The 21517-nt window shown below is 42.2% G+C and overlaps 1 protein-coding gene across 3 annotated transcripts in view; it reads right to left on the reverse strand.

Annotated features, from left to right (window-relative positions):
- Nucleotides 1–21517, reverse strand: part of ST6GAL2 (ST6 beta-galactoside alpha-2,6-sialyltransferase 2) — a 169865-nt gene that overhangs the window by 12285 nt on the left and 136063 nt on the right. For all 3 annotated transcript variants that reach the window (XM_015849787.2, XM_032441971.1, XM_015849796.2), the window contains 4 exons: nucleotides 9394–10396; nucleotides 4647–4744; nucleotides 1750–1851; nucleotides 480–654 (listed from right to left, as the gene is read on the reverse strand). In XM_015849787.2, coding sequence (XP_015705273.1) covers nucleotides 480–654; nucleotides 1750–1851; nucleotides 4647–4744; nucleotides 9394–10339 — 1321 coding nt within the window. In that variant the 5' untranslated portion in view covers nucleotides 10340–10396. The remainder of the gene's footprint in view (nucleotides 1–479; nucleotides 655–1749; nucleotides 1852–4646; nucleotides 4745–9393; nucleotides 10397–21517) is intronic.

Here is a 21517-nt window from a genome sequence, read left to right on the forward strand (position 1 = left end):
TGGACACTGGAAGCTGTGACAGGGTGTGGGAAATTCCATTCCTTGGCATGTGGATGGGATTACAGTCTGGTCTGTCAGACTGCATCAGTGACTCCATCCTCACTGCAGAATATGCTGCATGCTTTCTCTAATGGTCTTGAGAGCCTCTGTTCTATCTCTGTTCTATGATCACAACGAAGAACTTCAAAATTGAGTTGGTTATCAATAGATAAATTAATATGGAATAATATAAATTTCTCAGAGATGTATGTATTTTATAAATATGATACATATAATCTGTATATGGAGAGCAAGAAAGCAGAGCAGTAAATTCACCCATCTATTTTGTAGTTCTCATTGAGTGCATTTTGGATAGTCATTGTTCCTGTTTGGATCAAGAACAAAAAATACGTGTACATGGATGAGATACTCATGAAACATACACATTTATAGTTCTGTTTTTATCTAGCATAGATTGGGCCCATCCTTAACACACCTACCAATAAAACCTGAAGAAGGAGGGTTGGGCTGTATCTTCTCTTTAGTGTTCTCCTGAATGATGTCCCAGAGCTGCCATATAAACTTTGGATGGAGAATGTAAAAAGGCTGGTTTGGATTCTTCCTGCGATGCTGTACATAGGGAGTGAACAGATTGTAGTCTGGCTTCTTATACCACTGGGAAGAAAAAACCAAGAACTTTCTTAAATCTTATGTTATCCAATGTATTTTGAGTGCTACATGAGAAAAAAAAATGTGAATGAGCTTGAACTCTCTGGAGGCACTCAAGGCCAGGCTGCATGGGGCCCTGGGCAGCCTGAGCTGGTGCCCATGGCAGAGAGTTGGGACTGTGTAGGCTTTGAGGCCCATTCCAATTCAAGTCATTCAGTGATTCTATGAAGGCAGCTTGCATTGGTGAACATTTGTTCTAAAAATCCTCATTCTAGGCCATTCTTCTGCCTTTCTTCAAATAGCAACATCCAATAATCAAATAAGTGCAGCAGGACAAGCCAACCCTGACTCCCACTCAGGCCCACAAGGCACATCAAACATCAGCACGTGAAGCAGCCCTGTGGCTGTGCAAGAAACAGGCAGTTTATGGCATCTGTTGCCAAGGGAGTTGAACAGATGAAGGTTTCTTCCTACTTACAGCCTGCTCAGCTCCAAGCTCCCCCTGCCAAGAATCATCAGATCAACTGGTCCACTGGAGCTGCAGCACTTGCCTAGGCAAAGGCTCTCCAAGTGACAACCAGATGGACGTTGGCTGCTCTCAGCAAGGAGCACAGATGGCTGCGGGGGAGCAGACGCAAAGGGAAACTGGTAGGGGGAGGCCTGGGATGCAGGGAAGGCACCAAGGGAGATTGCCACTGAGGTGCTGTATTTCAACTGGGAAGGTGGGAAAAGAAGGATGCAATTTGTCAGTTTTCTCAATAAAGCCTCCTTCTGAGATACAGCAATATCCCTCCTTCACAAATACACAGAAAATTCACCACCACATGAAAATAGTAGCATATCTTACCAAAAACAATCCCCACCATTCATCTACCCTAGCATCTCAGATCAACCCACTCCAGTACAAGTGCTGGCTACTAAGAGTTTTTAACCAATAAACTCATTTTGACCAGTTCGTGCATAAGTAGTGAACCCTGCTCCTCAAAGAACAACTTTGAGGTTCACTGTGGTGAGAAACAGGGAGACAGGAGTACTAAATAGATAAATTTTGCCCAGTATTTTGGGACTGGCTGGGAAGAAAGGAACAAGCAGACATCTTACCACATTCAGATTTGCAGAGTAGGGGGCAGGATCCCAAGCTACTAAGATAACATCTTTGTACAAGGAGCTGTCGACAAAGTGATGGTTTGGGTTGGTGAGAATCTGCAAATACACACACACACACACATATATAAATGCAGTTAAAAGCAAATGGGACCCAGAAAAATGGCAAAACCCCTCCCTAAAATAAATAGCCCTACCCATTCTGCTCTTTGTTCTAGTTCAATTCTGGTTGATTTTAAGCAACTTGCTCCACTATATATATATATATATATATATATATATATATATAGTCCATATATATGTATGTATGTATATATATATATATATATATATATATATATATANATATATATATATATATATATATATATACACACATATATATATATGGGTCCTTCTATACATAATACACAAAAATATGGTTGTTTATATATATATGCATACAAAGAGCCTAGCCATAAACAGCACTATGACAGTTTGAAGTAGCAGTACTCTGAATTACTCTCCATCTGTGATGTGATGAGACCACTTGAGATTCTGCATAATTGTATATCAACAGTACTGCGCGTTCTGGAACATTACAATGAAAGCTATGATATTTCACACTGCTTGCAGGATCCTCTTTTTGGATATAGACTAGCTTTCTTTGAAGAGCTGCAGCCCTGAAGAATACTCCTGTCTTTGTATTTTTCTTTTATTCCCCCCCCATTGGTTGTTTTCTCATTTCAGCAGCAGCACAGTGTCATGTGAAGTACCTCTGAAAAGGCAAATTAAACCATGACAGTAAAAGCTCGTATACCTAGAAAAAGAATTCCAGGAATAGACGTGTGATAGCACTATTTTTGAAGCAACTGTGATATTGCTCTAATCTGCTGCACTCTCATAGCTCCATCCCACATCTACTAGTACTCTGCTTATCCTCCCACCCCAATGGAAGTGGAATCTCTTCCACTTCTGTTGGCTTCTTCTTACCCACTTTCTTTGTCTAACCAGATCTCTCTGAGCTCTGGCGCATCCAGCCCAATGGAAGGACTGAACTGAATGATTCCTGCACTGGTTGATGCAGCATGAATTTGGCTCCAGCTGTTAAACTAATCAACATTCCAGACAAATTCATACTAATTTTCATTTCCCTTTAGGATCCAATGAGCCATATTTGATTATGCATATTTTTCTTCAGAAAAATAATATTGTTGCCATAGCAATATTCTTTCTACCATAAACTTTGAGCTTAATGACTTTGCATCAGCCTTCTACAATAAGAACAGAATTAGTCTTGCTGCCATCAGCATCCCTAACTCCGTTTCTCAGAGCAGTTTTTGCCTGAGAACATAAACTTCTTTCTTGAAAGTACAGAGTAAGCAGACCAAAAGGTCAAGCTTTTTAAAGCTCAGTTCTACAGTTATCACACAAAGGAGCTCTCGTATGCCTTTCAGCAAGCAAGAGTCCTTCAGAGGTGTTGTCCATAGAAATTTCACTTTTAGTGAGCCTGCATTCATATGTATGAGATGAATTTCCTCTGGAATAACAATATATGTTGTGGCTGCACTGGCTTCCTTCACATCCTTTGGGTTTTCATGGCAGGGGATGCAAGGAAAGGAGAGGGCCACAAGAGCCTTTTAATCAACCAAATGAAGGAATTTCCTACAGTAAGGAGAGAAGGAGGGTAAGAAAACCAGTATGGATTACACATCTTCAGTACTGGTAAGGAAAGACAGTTTTAACAAGTGACCTGTGCAGTTTTCTCTCCTGGCAGGGAAAGGCCAGTCTCTCAGCATGAAGCTTCTGACCTCTCTGAAGGAGCAGAAAGGTGGTGGGAATAAAAATGTTTGTGAGGAAGCTGTGTGAATTGACTCTGGAGAAACGAAGCTCAAATCACTCCCTGCAGGCACTTTACTCTTTCTCTGTAGGGCCCCTAGTTAGACTAGTCAACTAAATGAGGTTTCTGAGCTCTCCTTCCTTCAGGACAGGGGTTTAGCCACGGTCAATAACCAAGACATTCTGGAAAGAGTAACCCAAAGCAAAATGAAGAACAGACGGGGGGAAAAAGAACAACAACACAGCTAATATAAACAACACTAACATCAACGTAGATCAGCACTGTCTGATATACTATTTCAGCACTAAACCCAGAGTAATATTCTGTGTTCTTCAGCAAGAATCAGTATGTACACAAAATGCTGTGTGGCCAGCCATACCATTGGCACTAAGTAAACTCACCATATCAATATTTTATAAAGCTCTCAGCAATTCTGTTATTACACTTCGGCTGCATTTCATAAAGATGAAAGATGTTTAGCTTGCCCAAGGCAACAGTTTTTTCTAAATTAAAAATAAATAAAAAAAATCCAACCATAAGGTGTCACTACAGCTCAATGCACGCTTCATTTGTTGACACTTGATATGCTGAAAATCCCATTTTCTGTTTCTATTCAGATGAACAAACTCATCTCAGGTGTAACATCGAGTGGATACAAAAGTTTTTCACTAGATCACTCCCAATTTTTAAAGAACAATGTCTGTCAGACAAATCAGTCCTCATCCTCTTCTTCTTTCAGCGAGGAAATAATTGAGGAACAGGAGAAAAGAACAGAGCTTTGGGATCCCCCCAGGTCAGGTTTTATGAGTATCCTGGAAGTGGTATTGCACAGAACACATGAAAAGCTCTGCAAACCAGTTCCTTGGAAAGTGGATATTGAGTAACTAGCGCGATCACTCTAAATGGACAGCATGTGTCAACATCACTGTAAGGGAGAATGTTTACCTGTTCTATATAATGACTGTTAAATTATGAGCTGTTTCCTGGACTACCCAACATTTCCCAAAAGTCATTAATTTAACGTCGTATCATACAGAAATGACATGCACTTGAATTCAAAAAAGGAAGACCTTACCTGAGAGTTAATGATTCGCATTGTTGTTTTATTTCCAACATCTTTTTCATAGCCGTGTGTTGGAGCGGAATTAAATCTTAGTACAGCATCATGAGAATCTGGGAGCATAAATAATGGGGTCATTTTTATTTTTCTTAATGAGACTGAACATTAAAATAAAACAAACAACTAATGTAAAACTTACACATTTCTAATCTTGGTATTCTAAGGATGATAAAAATTCTGCTACATGCAAACAAAAATCCTCTTGCATCTGCCATATATTATTAACATCCATTGGGAGAAAAAAAAATCATCACTTGTAAATTTAACTTTCAATATTTAAACATTTCTATTTGATAAAATTCACATGGAAAGGTTATCAGTTCATACAGTACACAGAGTCACTTGCTAACTCTATTGTAAAATGTACAATCAATCATAGAGTCACAGAACGGCCCGGGTTGAAAAGGACCACAATGATCATCTGGTTTCAATCCCCTGCTATGTGCAGGGTTGTCAACCACCAGACCAGGCTGCCCAGAGCCACATCCAGCCTGGCCTTGAATGCCTGCAGGGATGGGGCAACCACAACTGTCATGTTTTTGTAATTTTTGCTATTGGTATTCCACATCATGACATCATGTGGAGCACAGAGAAGAACTACACACCCCAGAGGACCTCACAGTCAGAGAGGGAAATACGTCACGGAAGTAACACTCTCTTTCACTGCCCGGTTGCGGGTGTGGGTGTGCTTCCAAGCCATGTGCCTTCAATTTCAAAGAAGGCTTCTCAGTTTTCGGAAAACAATCTCTATATTTTATTTGATTTATTAGCCTAAATTTCAATTAGATTGTATTATATTGTGTCATCTTGCATTTCGATATCAGAGTTAGTAAAATAAGTTTTTCTCCTTAGATTGTTGCCGCTGCTTTGTTTCCTTGACTCCAGCTTCCATCTCCCTACCCCTTTCCCTTTTCCTTTCCCATTTTTTGGGGTGGTTAGAGGGCCCATGGGCCTAATGCCCCCCTGTCACAGACGCAGATTGATCTAAATAACTCCATGACAACAACCTCCTCGGGCAACCTGTTCAAGTGCATCATCACCCTCTGAGTGAAAAACTTCCTCCTAATAGCTAACCTCAACCTCCCCTGTCTCAGTTTAAAACCATTCCCCCCTGTCCTACCACTATCCACCCTCGTAAACAGATGTACCTCCTCCTGTTTATACACTGCTTTCAAATATTGGAAGGCCACAATGAGGTCTCCCCAGAGCCTTCTTTTTTCCAAGCTAAACAAGCCCAGTTCCCTCAACCTTTCTTTGCAGGAAAGGTGCAAATAATTACTCCATGCAAAAGTATGTTAATTGAAAGGATATCTAGCTGCATATTCAAATGAATAACACTGATCAACAATAAGCTTGTGTTTCACAGTATTTTATAACACCTGAAAAATATTCAGACCGCCCCAAGCCTATTAAACAAATGCACTTATTCTCAAGGTCTGTACAGGTCTTAAAAAATATCTAACCAGGGAATTAAATACACAAATCTACTCACACACGGAAACCTAAGAATCCTGGGTAGCAAAGACCTAACAGATTTAACTGTGAAAGATTTCCCACAAGCTATTGATGTCAGTCACAAAGAACAGAAAGCATCTATACATTAAGTATGGGTCAAGGGTAGATACTGTGTGCCATACTCTGCTGGATAAAAGATTATCATCCATCCAGTGTATCTTTTAAGGAGATATCAAAGCCCAAAAGGAGTGAGCTGCCTTTGTCAATATTCCCCTTACCTCGTTCACTTTTATCCCTTCTTCCAACTGAAGCAGAGAGTAGGATTCAGGCCAAAATGGATACATAATGCCTTAATGCACAGATTGTTTACAAAGTTCTTTATCTCTAGTTACTTCAAACACGGTCATCTGTAGCTCAAAACTGGAGTAGGCAGAAGTTTCCAAATATAACAAACATACTTTTAGGAAGTTTGGGTATGACATTACTCAACTCCCATCTTTGATCCCCTTCCAACTTCACTCAACACTTCCTGTACCCCAGACAAGAAGATACTGTATGACATGAATTCAGTAGTCTATTCTCTGCCGTATTTGTTTGCTTGAATGTATTGTATCTGAAGAGAGGTTTTGCCAAATATTCACTAAGCCCAGCATCTCAGGAGCTACTAGGGAGTAGAAACTCCTTCTATGTCGCTATGCAGAAGTCCCACAAACCCCAACACTTAACCTTTATCTGCCTAAACATAAGTAGCTTGATTGTGGAGAAGCCGGAAGATACTAAATCAGTAGAAGTGGCAAATCCTCCACATTTCTGCAGATGGAAAAGAAAAACAAAAGCCCTTTGTACCTGAAAACAGATTATGAAATTAAAATATAAATAAATTCAGACAACTTTTTGACTATCCTTTGAGTGAGAGCTGGGAATTGGTTTAGGAAATGGGAACTGTATGGTTCACAACTTAACTCAATGTACTGTATTTCTAAGATTGTTCACTCTTCACTGGAAAGTATTTGATCAGAATGCAGCCAAACACTGATAGTAATTGCTTTAAATCCAGTGATTTTAATCTTAGTAAGTAGTTGAAAATAATAACTATTTCAAAGTTGCAGAATGTTTGAGGTTAGATCATAGATCCCCATTACTTTCTGTTTTTGCAAAAATAACTGGGTATCCCATTTAGTAACATGATCACATTGGGAGCATTTTTGGTACAACATGTATTTCCACGCTTAGTTTCACTAGGAAAGAAATATGGGTTAAGGGACACAAAAGAAAGCATTAATATATTTTTTTTCTGCATTTCTAACAGGAGCACAGAAGAGGGAGCTCAAGGCCTATGGAGAGAATGATCCTGCTCTGCTCCTTTCTTACACCTAGTTTTCTTTCAGGAGGGTAAACAGTAAGAGCCTTTGCCTATAGCAACTTCATCAAACAAGAGGCTCTACAACATGCAGCCCCCAAACCAGAATTCACACATGGGGTGTTCTTCCCCGCTCCCCAATGACATAGATTTTGCCATGCCTCTGTGGACACTAAAGACAATTCCAAGGGGCCATGGTGACCACAAGGACCTGTGTATCAGTCAAGCCCCTCAGCTGAGAGCTAAATACTCTGCTCAGTCAGTCGTACCTGCTCACAGCCTGCACAACACTTACAAAAATCTTTTGTGAATCTCATTGCCCCACACACTTTATTGTCAAGCAGGCATGCAGGAGATGTAAAACATCAGCGCAGGCCTTACAAAGCAGCATCTCTTCCTTTTAGGCAGCATCAGAATTATTTCCAATTAAACCAAAGGGTCTTCTGCAGTGAATGGCATAATGGAAACACAGGAGCAAGAGGATCCCAAATCCCACACCTGAGCTGCAACCAAGCACACACATGCCACAATGTGTGCTCCTGTAATGCAAGTCACAGTGTGCTATGGATTCTCCAGAACATCACTCATTCATAGTGGCATAAACCAGATGCAGTGGGAAACTCTGATAAAAAAGAAATTTTGTATCAGTCTATAATAACACACTGGAGAACAGTCAGCCTGCAAAGCTACCTCACACCAGATATTCCTAAATCAGAGGAGCCTTCCAGTGAAATTATGGGTTACCCTAGGTTGACTTTTGCTTTAGGACATCAGGGCACCTGGGTTGTGCTGGAAGCCTGTTAGAGTAGTTTGATAATGACAGCAGCTCTAAGATATCCCAGAGATTCACAAGGAAACCCATCTGTGTCAAAGAGATGATACAGAGCGATGAAGCAGGTATTGGAATGTGAAGTCGTGGAAGATGGGAGGATTAGAGTGCACATAAAAAAGGTTTCTACAATGTTAAAGGAGATAATTCTTCCTGCTCCAGAAGCAAGCCTGAGACATCCACTTCATCCTTCTTTCAGTGCTCTTAGCATACTGTACATGTAGCACTAAAATTAACTACTGAGATGTTAATATACTTGTAACACTCAATTTGGGGGAAAATAAAGCCAACAACAACAACAAAAAAAGGCAAAAAAAAACCCTGACCCCAGTTAGTTTTATGGCTCCACAATTCTTTTTTGAATAGCCAACACAAAACCCTCAGCTTTAGGCAGGGAATTGTATAATGTTGACATCTCAATGACTCAGTGCAGCAATGGAGAAACAATGGGAAGAGATACTTGAACTCATTTAAATTCACACTTAGAAAAGAGGTCAGCAGACTTGATCTTGGAGCATGAAGTTATTGAAGGGCCTGAATTCTATTTGCCTGTGAGCTGTAAACATGCATGAGATTAAGATTATGCTCAATTGCTTCTTGGCACGGAGACAAAGTTTAGCCTGGAACAGTAAAGACACAAGCAGTTTCCTGATGAGTCACACCAAAACATGGACAGGTACAGCACAGCTTTTTGGAATAAAACCTGAAAGTGGCTCTAATCTGTTGAAGAAATGAACAGTTTAGTGCAAAATATCAAATATGGCAAAACTGATAAAACCGGTGCCTCCTTTACACTATAAGATGTAATATTACACGAAGGCATCACTGTTTTCCTTAAATCAAATCAGGACTTCAGGCTGTATTTCCCTTTCAGTTCCACTGTTCTGAAAGGGAACAGCTTCACTGAAATCTGTATGCTCACACACACAGAATGCTGGTAAGAGAGATTAACCAAATCCTTTAGAGGCTAATGCTTGAGAAGTAGAAATCTTTTGAAAAACAAAGGTGAATACGCATGTGTACACACTTATGCACATGAACAGATTCATTTCACCCACCTATTTCATCCCCTAGAGAAGAGTTCAGTATCGCACCAGCAGACATAACTACAGCACAACTCCCGAAGCCATGTGTGTACAATTTGCCCAGTGGAATTTGAGGAACGTGCTTCTCCCATCCAAGAGTGGAGAAGGGAGCTTCCTTGCCATCTATTGTTTTCACATTCACCCTTTCTTTCAGCTCGCAGAATAGCTGGTCGCCTGTCAGCTTCGAGTTTCGTTTCCCTTTGAACCGTACCCCATGCTTATTGGTGCTCAAATAATCTTTCATCGCCTTCTGCAGTCGAGGGTTTAGCATCTTGGAAGAGACATCTCCTTTCCAAAGCTTGTAAAGAAAGGATTTCGACATTGTAGAATACAGCCCATCCCAGTCATCAGATTCATCAAGCATCTGGCTTCTTCTGTGCTTTGTGCTCCTTCTCCTCGTTCTCCTCTGACGGCTCCAGTTGTTTTGTAAAATGTTTTCTTTTGGATTATCCTCATCGGCTGAGATGAATTTTGCTATCTCTTGGAAGTTGTTGTGTGACACAGGCCGACCAGCAGCGAATAAATAATCATCGTTTACTTGGTAGAAAGCACTTTTTGATTTTCGCCCTATCTGGGATGGAAAAAACTCATCTTCACTTCTAAAGGCATCTTCCAAATCAGTCCATTTCTTAATACCTCCAGTCTCTGATTTAAAGGTATCTAAAAGATCTTCATTAAGGAGTACCTCATTCCCATCAATAGCTTCAGAGAATGACGGATCGTGTATGGCTCCCATGATGACTCTCTGCTTGCCCTGCAAGGGCAGGAGCCTCTTTGTTTCAATATAAGAAAAGGAACTGGGAACTGGCTCAGCACTGTTGCTGTCCGTGAAATAGATGAAGATCACTAAAAAAAGCAGACCCCATGCGAAGATTCCAAACAGCATGAGTTGTTTCCATTGCTTCAAGTTAGGTTTCATGGCAGTGCCTTTACCAGCTCCCCTGCGCCTTGAAGTATTGGCGAAGGAAAACGACACCTGTAAAGAACATCAAATATTAATCAGGAATGGCTCTAAAAATAGATACAATTCAGAAATAACTCCACAAGCTTTGATAGAAGGTGCAGAATTAATCTCTAAGCTGTAGCACGGAGCACTCAGATGCAGGAACAAACTCCTGAGCCCACAGACACTGTAGGAGTGACAGGCTTTGGCTGTAACCACACACTGACAGCTGCTAGCTACAAAAGAAGCTGGTGGCCAGTTTCTACAGTAACACTGGATCCTGCCTTCAGGGAGATCATGTGCCTGCCTGCCTCTGTTGAACAGAGCATACCATTAGAAAAGCAAAAGCAAAACCCGTGCCTGGCTGCACGCACAATGGGGAGAATATAAACTATCTGCTAATTTGCACCAGGCAGGGAGCACAGACTCATCTGGACAGTACTCCTCTGCCCACACCGCTAAAATGACACAGCACTCCTTGGGTATCAGAGGGGGGAGCAGGGTAGAGCATCACTCCAGCAGTTCAGGAGTCTTTTCTTTTCTTTAGCTGCTCTGAGCTGGCACAGTCTCAGTGTGCCAAATCCTTTGCTGGGGAGCACAGCTTAGGACTGCACCCAAACAAGCAAAGTGCTGTTTGGATACTCTGCTTGGATGATGTGCATGCCCTGAAGTGATATGAAGGAGTTCTTCACATCAAAGCTTGAAGAGTTAGTGTTTTCCAAACAGGATGCTGATTGGCACCTCCAGCTAAATACATGCCTTTAGGATAATGATGGAGATTTACATAAGGAGGGCAGGGGAGGAATGTCAGACCTAGACTTGGAAATCTGTGCTTCACTAATACCATGGACTTTGGACAGCTTGTGTATTAATGGAGGGTTGTGTTGTCCAAAATGAGATCAAGTCTGAGCAAAGGGGCTTTGTTCCAAGGGAAATAAACTAATGCATTGCTGGACCAACACACACACCATGCCCTTACACAAACCCATTTGTGTAATGAAGAGCTGTTTGTGGGCTTTGGTGGCAAAACCAGCTGAAGAAAGTCTGCTCCCTTACAATAATCCTTATCATTCCACCCCCCACTCCACCCCACTCCACCCCCCCCCACCCCTGCACCATACTCATCATCAGCCTGACTTTTAACACCACACTGTAACTAACTCTGTATTCTACTTAGTGACATATGGCTTAGCTGATCCAGTTTAAAAATATGCCCCTTCTTCTGGAGTTTTGCTTCTAGCCCCATTTGCTCCAATGACCACAGAATGGTGCCATGTAAAAGCCACTTGTGCCAGCCAGCTGTGGTCAGAATAGGGGAAAAGGAGAAGGGGATTTCATTAGCAGCCTGCACTGCTGGAGCCCACATCACATCAAACCCCATCGGAACACCACACATGGCTTCACACACCTCTGGTAACACCTTGTCTGGTTACACCTCACAGCCGGGAGGGACCAAACACACGATTGCTGTACAATGCCACCTTTCCTCAAGCTGCTAAAGTATGTCATAGCTGAGTGTCAAGCTTAGAATGAAGGCTGTGTTGTCACATCAAAAAGAAATGGCTAGTGATGCTGTGGTGAGGTCTCCTCAGCCCTGCTCCTTATTCTTACTCCATACCCTTGCCATCTTGTATAACACCACTGTACACATAGCAGCACCAGTTGCCCCCTGCTGATACAGCAGGGGTAGGGAGCTGAGGGAATGTATATTAAAAGTTGTTTTTTATAGGAGATAATTAAAGAAATAGGTCAGCCCCTTAATCCATGTCACTGAGGTCACACACAGTTGTTCCAGCACAGACCAGGAGATCACCTACCACAACACAGAGGCTAGAACAGACTGCAGGTGGTATGAGCAAGGATACTTCAGACCAGCATTTCTGCTGACCCCTCTGGAATGTGAGGTCATAGCATCACATTTCTAACACAGGCTATTTTAAAAATCAAGGCAAAGTTTGGGACTTATAGCATTGTCCAGAGAGAGGATTCAGTGTCACACTCGGGTGACTAAATTTAATTCCCAGTATGCTGAAAGAAACATTCATGAGTACGATAACCCTGTGCTCTGCACACGTTTGGCTCGGCTCATGGGAACCACATGGAAAGAAAAATCTATTACTCCAAGTGACCCATTTCCTAGCTGCATTCTGCTCTTGCTGCTGCAAGATGATTCCCTGCAGGACCTCGACAATCCCCTACCTGCTTCCAATTTTAAATCACTCCAGGCGATGTCCTGTGGGAGCCCACTCACAGCATATGACTGTGTGCAACTTCAGTCTGCCCTGAAGTTATTGCGACCAGCCCACTCATCAGCGTTCAGATGTTTTGCATTTTTAAAGCGGCATTCTTCGCCTGTCTGAACTGCTTTCATCCCTTTTTATCATTTTCCCTGCTGTGTTTCCCCAGCACTTTTCAACACGTGGCTTCCAAACCGCTGCGTAAGTTGGTCTGTGCTCAGTCAGATGTTTCTCCTGCTGAATTCACATTTCTCACCGGATCTGCAAAGGAAGCATCTTGCAGAATCTTTCTAACAGACAAGCTTGTAGGAAGTAGAAGCAACAAAGGAAGAAGAGGCAAATACCTTCCACCGACTCACGCAATAAGCCTGACCACAATTTCAGCATAAACCTTAACAAAACCTCATGTTTTTGTCAGGTCTTCCAAGTTTTGTTTTTATCTTACCACCAGAAATTGATAGGAAAGCGTTTAGCCATAATTCAGGTGTGAAAATATATAAGGTTATAATTGCTTAAGATAACGTGTGCTCCACGCAGCAGGCTGCTGCAGCATGAAAAATTAGTTTGGACTCTACCATTTGATATCCAGGCTACAATCTGAGAAAGCAATGAGTCACATTATTAATTATTTTTAAACTGAAGCAAAAGATTTTTTGCCTAATAAGTGGACAGCCATAGAGAACACTTGTGTTGGTTAGCATGCACGTGTGAGCATGCACAGGATTACATTTATTCTGCAGTTAAAAATCATTCACATAAAAGAAAAGATCAGTATACACCACTATATTTGTCAATACTGCAAGTAAAAGGAGAGACACCAGTGAGAATAAATCAGAAAACTTTACCCATTAGCTACTGCAGCAGCTTATCTACAATCCCTTGTTGCAAGTGGGGCCTCAAAAAGGATACTCAAATCTCTTGAAGACTGGAGCTATGCAGGCAAATCTCTGCTGCTTTAATGTTTTTTGCTCACAAGAAAAGCCTTGTCCTCCAGCAGTACAGCTGAGCTGGAAACGAATTCAAGGTCATTACTGTATTAGTTGCAAGAGGACCCCTGCAACCTTGCAGGATCTTGAAGGCTGTGAGTGGAAAGCTGCCGTAAGCCTGAAGAAAGATCAGTTTATCTTATCTCCCTCCACATGGAACACTAAGCCAACCCCCTTTCAGCTCCTGGGGTTTCTCACACCTTGTAGTCAGTGCCTTCGGCAATGTCAGGGGGAAGAGGGGAGCCTCTCCTTGCATTTCCCCTCACTGGTGGCAGACCTCTCTGTGGGGAATCTCCCACAGAACCACCTGAGGCATGTGCTGGGTATGCTCATAAAGGCAGCACATCTCCACTGCAGGGAGAAAATGTTCGGGTAGCAAGCCAGAAATGACAGTCTTAATGAATGATGCTGGCCGAATGAAGAAAAACAGGTGGTCTCATGAGTGCAGTTACTGAAGTCTACAGGATCAGAAATAAGCTTCCATCTCTCTCATCCGCACTCACTAAACAGCTTTCAAGTTACCCATGCAAATCTACAGAAATTTTCCAGTTATCGTTCACATTGCTTCATGTATCCAATTTCACCACCCTTGACTTAATAATCCTCCCTGCTTATGAACAACGCAATCAATAACGTTAGAACAGACTTCTAAAATCATCTAGTCCGACCATCAGACCATCACCACTATGCCCATTAAACCAAATGGCAATGCTAAGCTTGCACTTATCCCAAGCCCATGACTTACCAGCCAGGTTCTCATTCAGCAGAAGTAATGATGCACACATTAGCACTGGGTGTAAAGATACCATTTTGTTGTTATCTCATATAAGAAGGGTCTTTTATTCACCAGATGACTTAAGCCCAAATTACCACATGGACAAAGATGTTCTTCCTACCCAGACAGATGGCAAGCCTTGGAAGGTGTAAGGCAAGGTACTACTCTCTAAAATACCCTGGGGATTGGAGTGAGGTGGGGGTCAGCCTCTTCTCCCATGTGACAGTGACAGGATGAGAGCTAATAGCCTCAAGTTGCACCAGGGGAGGTTCAGGTTGCATATTAGGAAACATTTCATCTCAGAAAAAGCAATGAGGCAGTGACCTAGACTGCCCATGGAGGTGGTGCAGTCACAGTCCCTGGAGGTGCTCAAGAACCATGTGGATGTGGCACTGAGGGATGCTGTCAGTGGGCATGGTGGGGGTGGGCTGCTGGTTGGACTGGGTGATCTGAGAAGTCTTTCCCAACCTTACTAATTCCATGAGTCTAAGGCACAAATCAGTACAGTGAGTAGAAAGAAGAGTTATGTATTTGCTTAATACAAGTACTGGTGGCAAGAAAAACAAAAGCAAATAGCAAGAGCACATTCAAAGTATACCAGGAAATGAAGCCACCTCCCCAGTGGAAATTAAAGGCTAATTTTGCAAAAGCAGAACCAGCTTATGGGAAATTTCCCCATACTAAGATGCAAGATACCAACGCATTCTCTGCTCCCTGTATATGGCCCATTGTTTGGCAACAAGGAGCACTTCTGATTTTTCTGATGTGGGCCTCCTGACTATTTCTTAAATGAGAAGAGATGGATGAGGGAGATTTTTTTTTATTCCTTTGAAACATTCCTCCCTTTCAACACTGTCTATTGTTAAATTAATTTGTACAGACCCCAGTGACTCAGGGGTCAGAATAGTTCAAGTTGATGTTCTAAGCTGCACACTGTTATGTTAAACAGGGTTTTTCTTGGCTGCAACTTTGCAGTGAGAAGGTCACCCCTGGGTTACTTGGGGTAGCAAATGTTAGTTGTGGGCAACCATTCCCAGAGGGCTGAGAATCAGGCGGGAGGGTTGGTTATTTGATGGAAGACTTCGGCAGCCTGAACAGATAGCAAATGCTCCCTTAGTCTGCTTCATCTCTTAGTCAGCTAATTCCAGGGTATTAAGAAACCTCTGGCGCAGGGCAAGACAGCTGGAGGCTGCATTTCCAGGGTGGGGAGGCACGCTCATCCTCTCCTATGGGAAATACCAAATTGGTTTTAGCATTATCACATCATATCTCTGGTGAAAGCTGTACAGTAGGCCACAACAGACAGGCAAGCCTGTGGGGAGTGGTGACTGCCAAAAGATGTATATTAGTCACTTGATGGCCCAGGCACTTGTCTTATTGGCTGTGATGAGGCATCCTAATTAATGAATCTCTTTTGGACAACTTCCTTGTTAGGCCCAATAAATCTGGTTATTTCCTTTAGCATTATATTCAGCTGAGTCAAGCCACATTCTGTATTACTTGTGGCAACTTAAGAAAACATCTTCTGAAATGAAGAAGAAACATCAAAACAACTTTAGATTTTTTCTTTTTAATTTCAACATTGCTCAGTGCCTTTGTAGTATTTCTATTTATCTTCTTCTTTTTAGGGGAGATTCCTTGGGAGGGAGACAAATGACAGCATTGCTAACCTGAGTCATTTGTTTAATGCAAGCCAAGCATTCCAAGCTAGAGCATCTGGAAGGCAGAGTCTCAGGTTTTAGTTTGCTCTTGAGGATGAATGTAGGCAGGCAGGGTGCCTGTCTTCAGGTTTTATGACAAAACCTAGGGTTTCGAGTTGAAGGGGGATAGTAGGGAGTTGTTTTCTGTGTTAGTTTTTTCATTTATTACCAATGACCCATTTCCAGTAGCTCAGTCTGTAAAACTATTACCAAACATAATGAGACTTGCAGTAAAATTCACTCAAGCTGGCAACCCAGCAGCTGGAGAAATGCTCAGTGGGGCTTCTGCCAAGGAACGCATCCCAGATTATTCTGTAGGAGCACAGGGACTTAGAAGTGTAAATCTCCAGGTTTTAGTGAGAGGTCAAGGCTATTTTCTGTGCCTCTGATACCCTCCCTCCATACTCTATCATCAAGTTCTAACTGCCTGACACTGGGACCAGCTATCGCTTTCCTACAGGCCACACACAGCACCTCCAGCACAGCCCAGAGATCACATAGAATCATAGAATGGCCTGCGTTGAAAAGGACCACAATGATCATCTAGGTTCAGCCCCCCTGCTATGTGCAGGGTTGCCAACCACTAGACCAGGCTGCCCAGAGCCACATCCAGCCTCAATACACACATGTACATGAGCGTGGGTTGACAACTTCCGTATAAATAACTGTACTCACTCTTAGCCTGGCATGCAGGCTTTGCCACTGCCAATGGCAATGAACATCACAGCATCAAGAGCCATGGAAATCCTGGCACTTCAGGAACTGGCTGCACCTCACAGATCAACCTCCATCCACAACTACTTGCCACACCCTTTCTCATTCTCCAATACACACTGAGATTCAACACTCCTGAGAGTGAAAACACCATCTCTTTGTCTTTCACAGACTGGTGATGAGCTGACCACAGTCTTGGTTTCATAACTAAGAAATGCACAGATCCCCCCACACACATTAACATTCAGAACAACTTCGCAGTGAATCACTTCTGGGCTCCTCAAAAACTACAGAGTATCATACAATTGTACTGAAAAGTAATTATCATAACATACCTGGCACCTACTTTACCTACCTTTCCAGAAATCCTTCATGTATCTATGTGCTACATAAACTCAGCCTTATTTACTGCATCTGAGCCCTGTTTTTGCCATTCACTCTTATCAGACCTTTGCAGTGCCCTGGCTTTGTTGATAGCAAGATGCAAAGGCTCAAGTCTGCTTGACACTGCACCACTTGTCAGCACTGCCTGCTTCCATGACAGGATCAGGCCAAAAAGCAGTCCATCTCTGCACTACACCTGTGCATCTTTGCCCCTCCCTCCTTCCCACTCCCAAACTGCGAGTAGTACTGCAGAGTACGACTCATTTCCAGAGGATCTGATCAGCATCAGGCTCCTGCGAAGCCTAATGCTGTAAGTTTGCAGGAAAGAGCAAGCTGGCTGGAAATAAAAGAACAGTAAAGAAGGTAAGCCATTGGACTGATGGCCACAACTTTTTTCTCTGATCTTCTATTCATTCCTATGCACCTTGTTAAGGTATTTACTTTTACTGTCAAGGGAAGGTCCACGATAAAGTGAGCACACAGAAGAAACAAAGGAAGAGGAAGGGTGAGAGACAGAGGTTGGGATGGGCAGGAAGGAAGTCCAGCTGTGCACAGGGCAGGAAAGCTGGGGTACCACAGCACCAAGGAGTGAGAACTGGAAGGAAAAACTTCCTTCCATCAGAATCATCAAACCCACCAGGTGAATCCCCCTCATGCTGGGAGGGAGTCTGTCCCAGGATATCCTGCCCTACATCACCCAACCAGTTGATGGCCAGCATGCTCCTGTAACACCTAAGATTCTGGGTGAACAGCAGGATCCTCGCTCCCCTGCTACCCCATGCAACACAGGGGACTGAGCTTTGCAGTGGAATAGAATCCAGAACAGCGGCACATATTTTCCCCTCTTCCACCTGTGAATGTCACTTCACACACCATGCAAAGATGCTCCAAACTACAGGAAGGTTGGTGCCCAGGGTGCAAGCAGAAGCAGGAGTTGCCGCCTATCTTCAGCACAGCCTGGTTTCTGCAGGACTAATCCTTCCCTGCCCACAGGAGGTTTTAATCCCTTCCTCCTGCAAAACTGCAGTTTAGGAGCAGCCCATGCCAATATACTGATGTCATGTGTAAGCAAACATGATGGCATCAATTTCTTGCAGCCTGAAACAAGATAGAGACACAGAGAAATGGATAGTTTACTCAGTGTCCAATGCAACATAAGGAAAAAGTCAAGCCAGCACATATAACCGTATTTGGCTTTTCCCCACTATTTTTGAGGGATGGCTTTTGATACTGTACTTGCAGAAACACATAATTCAAAAAAGGAAGGAAGTGCTTTGAGGGTGTTTTATTTAAAGCTTGACAGGATAAACGAATCATAGTCTCATTAAATCACACAAATCTCAGACTGCACGCAGGACTAAACCACAAGAAATAGGATGTTGCAAATCCTCATGCAGTTCTACACCGCGAGCACAGCAGCTCATTTTATTTCTGCTCTTGGCAAGGTTACAATAAAAGACATCTTTTCTTTGCTCCATAAATGTTTTTAGATGCTATATTACTTGAACTTAACAGAGCAGTAATTGCACTGGAAAAGGGCAATCTGAATTGCTTCCTGAAAGATGAAAGCGTTTCTACCAACACGCACATGAACAGAGAGCACAGTTACAAAAGGTCTGTGTTGACAGTGCCATGAAACCCCAACCAAACTCACGAACTGTTCCAAGCAGGAATGCTTTGAGAACTTTGGCTTTCCACTCCAACACAATATTTCTGAGATATACAGAACGTCTCTATCTCAGTATAGCAGTAAACCTCACATCCATGCAGTATGTTTCTACAGTACGATCCAATAACACAAGTCCTATATGCATTGTTTTACTTTGCTCTTTATTACTTATTTTTTTATTAGGCTCTAGTCTGTATTTTTATATTTGTTCCAGAAAGCAGGCAAGCAGGCTCTTGTTCTAAAACTCTAAAAAAGAACAATGGCAAATAAATTGTTCCCCATTTCTCATCTCTATCTCGAGCCAAGTCCTATTTGTTTATGTTAGCAACATAATTGTGAGAGAGCACTTAGAAAAGTATCACTGTTAATATTTCATTTCTGTATTCTCACACATTTACAAACATTTCTTCTGCAGGCTTATTTGCTCAAGGCTAGAAGTTTGAATGAGAAGTTTCACCCTGGAAGAAGCTCTGCCAAACTAAAGTATGAAGTCTGTTCAGCCCTTTTTATATTACCAATACAATCCAAAAACCAAAGTTTCCTGGACTGGAATACTTTTTCCTCCCCCTTTTCTAATGTGTGTATATTTTAATACTTAACATGACTATGCTGATGATAAGCCAACCAATACTAGCTGGGATGTTTTGTTTGGCTTCATAAAACAAAATATAGCGGTATTTGTACTTAAGGGTTTTCTTTTTCTTTTCCTCCTCCATTCTAGTACCATTTTCTGCCTGGTTTAGGGCAATATTAGTTTGAACTATGACAAGATCAACAGAAATCTCTTCTATGGGAAATACAGCTGTTTGTAACCTGATCTTAACCACTAGAACTTGAATTTTACCTGCAAAGTTTCCAGACTCTAATGGCTACCATTGTGGAACCAGCATAAGGAATAGTGTCAGATCAAGGCTGCTGCTTGGCTTCTCCATAGCTTTACCCTTTGTGCAGTCATTAGTCTCTACATGCTGTGCGCATAAAGTATAGCCAGTCTTCTTGCCTAGAGCTTGCCATTCACTCCCTACGAAGTACAAAGGACTTTACAAGGTGGAAAGTCGAACAAAAAAAGTTAGGGTCTCTGAAAGCTCTGACAGCATTACAACAGTGAGAAACTGAGGTGAAATGTGAGAGAGAGCTGGCTGGACTGTGAGACAGCTGCATTCGTTGTTTTTGCTATAAAAGCTGAAATAACAGGATAATATTTTGGTCTAATCCTCCCAGGATGTATCAGTGGAATTAGCATTTGGTGCTAATTTTAACCATCATAAGAGACAGTAGAATCTAAACCTTTGCATTTTTAGGTTTATAGGATTTTATAGATGAATCTGAGGAATAGAAAACACGTTTATTACTAAGATAATTGGCAGAGGTTGTTGAAACGCCTTTACCTCTAGAGGAAAAATCCTCAGTTTAAGTATCAACTTTGAAGTCTGAAGTTAATCAGTATCCATTTCCTCCCTGCAACTCTTCAACAAGTGAAATTTACAAGATTTTCATACAATTCTTTACTGGGATTTCAAATGCTTGCTATGTCATCTTCGGTCTTCAGCCAATAGTCAGTTCTTTGAAATACTGCTGATTTCGTTTATAAAAGCCTATCTTTTGCATGCTCCACTTAGAAGAATGTGATTCTCCCTGGAAATGGTCTGCCTCAGCAGGGTGAAGGACACACAGAGGGAGACTGGAGATTGCCCCACAAAAAGAAGCAGCTTCCTCAAGTCACCAATGACATGCATTCTTTTACTATCCACCCTCTCAGGAAGATGTCTGAAACTTTATTTCTCCTTTACCAATATCTAGTAGCTAAGATCTGCCCTTCTGGTCTTTAGAAGGCTCACCTGCTTGCTTGCATACCCCAGGAGACTGTCTGGCACCAGTGCTGGCAACTCTTCAGGTTCCTGACTTTAATTGTAGAATGGTTTAGGTTGGAAGGGACCTTGCAGATGGCTTAGTTCCAACCCCATACTGTGGGCAGGAACATCTACTAAATTAGCCGTCCCAGTGCCCCATCCAACTTGGCCTTGAACAACCCCAGGGATGGGACATTTACAGCTTTTCTGGGCAGTCTGTGCCAGTATCTCACCACCTTCTGGGTAAAGAATTTCCTCCTAATAAATAATCAACATCATCCCTCTTTTAGTTTAAAAAATTCCCCCTTGTTCTATCACTGTCAGAACATGTAATAAACCTGTTTGTTTGTTTTTAAATAGGCTCTCTTTAAGTACTGAAATGCTGTAACAAGGCCTCCCCAAAGCCTCCTCATCTCCAGGCTGCACAACCCCAGTTCTATCAGCCGTTCCTTCTCCATGGCACTATCTACCACTCTGGGAGCCTATTGATAACATTGACAGCAACCATTCGCAGAATCAGGAAAAAATGTCGGTAAGAACTGAGACAAACTTCCAAGTGTTTTTGCCCTTGTCTTGTAAAATACAGCCCTAATCCACATCTGCAGCTTTTAAGTGCTAAAGGCAAAGAGTAAGTAATAAAGTGGAGACAATTCACTGCCCTAAATCGATCAAAAGAAGGTTTGCTCTGCCAGCACAAAAAGAGAATGTTCTGAGAAAGGAATCTTTGTCGTAACATAGACTCCGTAGCAACACCCAATCCTGTCAAACCTATTTTGTTGATGGCTTTTCAGTCCTGTTCAGAGACTAAATGAATGAACATCTAGTCTGATCGAAGAGCT

The sequence above is a fragment of the Coturnix japonica genome, chromosome 1 (genome assembly GCF_001577835.2).
Source record: "Coturnix japonica isolate 7356 chromosome 1, Coturnix japonica 2.1, whole genome shotgun sequence".
NCBI lineage: Eukaryota > Metazoa > Chordata > Aves > Galliformes > Phasianidae > Coturnix > Coturnix japonica.